The 1,619-nt window shown below is 56.7% G+C and overlaps 1 protein-coding gene across 1 annotated transcript; it reads right to left on the bottom strand.

Annotated features, from left to right (window-relative positions):
* Positions 1 to 69: 69 nt before the first annotated feature.
* Positions 70 to 874, bottom strand: LOC108356514 (uncharacterized; the record flags this gene model as incomplete). Its single annotated transcript, XM_017607620.1, has 1 exon — positions 70 to 874. A coding segment is annotated over exon 1 (805 nt), but the record flags the coding sequence as incomplete, so codon positions are not given.
* Positions 875 to 1,619: the final 745 nt, after the last annotated feature.

The following is a 1,619-nucleotide window of genomic DNA, read 5'->3' as shown; positions in this document are numbered from 1 at the left end:
GGGGCACAGTTGCAGGGCGCGAGTAGGTGTCCGCCGGGTTGAGTTTAGTTGGCACATATCTGAAGTTACTTGGGAACTTCTCGCAGACGCGATGAATGCGTACGAGACGATTGGCCACGTAACTTCCATGGCGGTTGAGGTTGCTGTCCAGTCGGTGCAGGGTAATCGACGAGTCCGACCAGAAAAAGAGTGGTACGCCAGACAGGTCGAATTGTTTGCAGAGAAACGGCAACTGCTCAACTGCTTCTGCGAGTGCAGACAACTCAAGCTCGGGAGTTGTCCGCGGCTTGAGGGGCGCGAGGCGGCTCTTCCCGTAGACGTAGTGGTTGCGCTGCAGTCCGTCCGTGAAGTAAACTGCAAAGCCGAGGCCCGAATCTGATGCATCCGAAAAGAAGGAGACGGACGCCGGTCGAGGCAAATGGCGCGGCACTTGGATTTCTGCCAAGAACTCGAACTTCTTAACAGCGGCTCGAAAACCCTTGGCTATAGCCTCAGGCACAGGTTGATCCCACGGGATTTTCAGCACGATGGCCTCACGCGCTAACTTCTTCAAGTTGAGCTTGACAGGCTCCAACAGACCAAGCACATCGAACACAGACCCGATGAACTGCATCATGCTTCGAGGGGTCACTTCTGTCAGCTCGGGCACTTCCGGGCACTTCACCGAGAGGACGTCTTTACCGATGCTCCACAGCGTGCCAAGCACTTTCATCGGCTCGGCGCTCAGCTGACCGTTCCACTTCACTTGAAGGTCAGGCACGTTGGTGGCCCACTTGGCCAGGGTAAATCCGGCACTTGCGAAAATATCCATGGCTTCATGCCGAAGCCGCTCGGCATCTTCCACCGTGGGGACGCTCAATACCAGATCGTCCATGTAGAATGCTTCGCGCAGCAAAGGGGCACTGAAGGGGTGGCTCTCAGCGTGTTCGTCGATCAACCGCTTGATGGCGGTCATCAAAATTGCCGGGCTTGAGACGAGGCCGAAAGGTAGTCGGCACATCTCGTAGATCTTTAGCCCTTCGTCTGTCCTCCAGAGAAATCGCAGGTACTTGCGGTGCTCAGGAGCAATCTCGATCTGGAGGAACGCTTTGCTAATGTCAGCGATCACGGCGACCGGGTGTCTTCGGAAACTCATCAGATTAGCCGATAAGTTGAGCTGTTCAGCGTTGCCTTTGAACAGGCGCTCGTTGAGAGAAGGCGCGTTGGCACTCGCGTCAAAGACGATCCGAAACCGGGTAGTCGAGCTACTCTCCTTAATCACTTCGCGGTGAGGCATGTAAAAGCCGTCACCCATCCAGGGCTCCTCCAGTTCTACGGGCACTGCGTGTCCGTTCTTCACGTACTCCATGAGGTTGGAGTCGTACTCTTCGGTCATTCCGGCGCGCATCAGTCGCGACTGCAAACGGTCGTGTCGGTGTTTGGCCGAGAAGAAGTTGTTGGTCGGCGCGGGACCCGGGAGAAAGGGTAGGCGCGCCACAAAACGTCCGCTGGGCGCACGGGTAAGCTCCAGGGGAATCTCCGATTCTTCATCCTCCTCTGAGGTCAGCTCCTGGACCAAAGAGTCCGACTCTTTGCCAGCAATGTCCTTAGCTAGCGCCACTCGCAGGCAGCGCGATCGG

Source organism: Rhagoletis zephyria, unplaced genomic scaffold (genome assembly GCF_001687245.7).
Source record: "Rhagoletis zephyria isolate East Lansing unplaced genomic scaffold, Rhagoletis_zephyria_1.1 Rzeph_scaffold_60362, whole genome shotgun sequence".
NCBI classification, from domain to species: domain Eukaryota; kingdom Metazoa; phylum Arthropoda; class Insecta; order Diptera; family Tephritidae; genus Rhagoletis; species Rhagoletis zephyria.
Note: the sequence above shows the minus strand (reverse complement) of the source record. Positions and strands in the feature narration are given on the sequence as shown.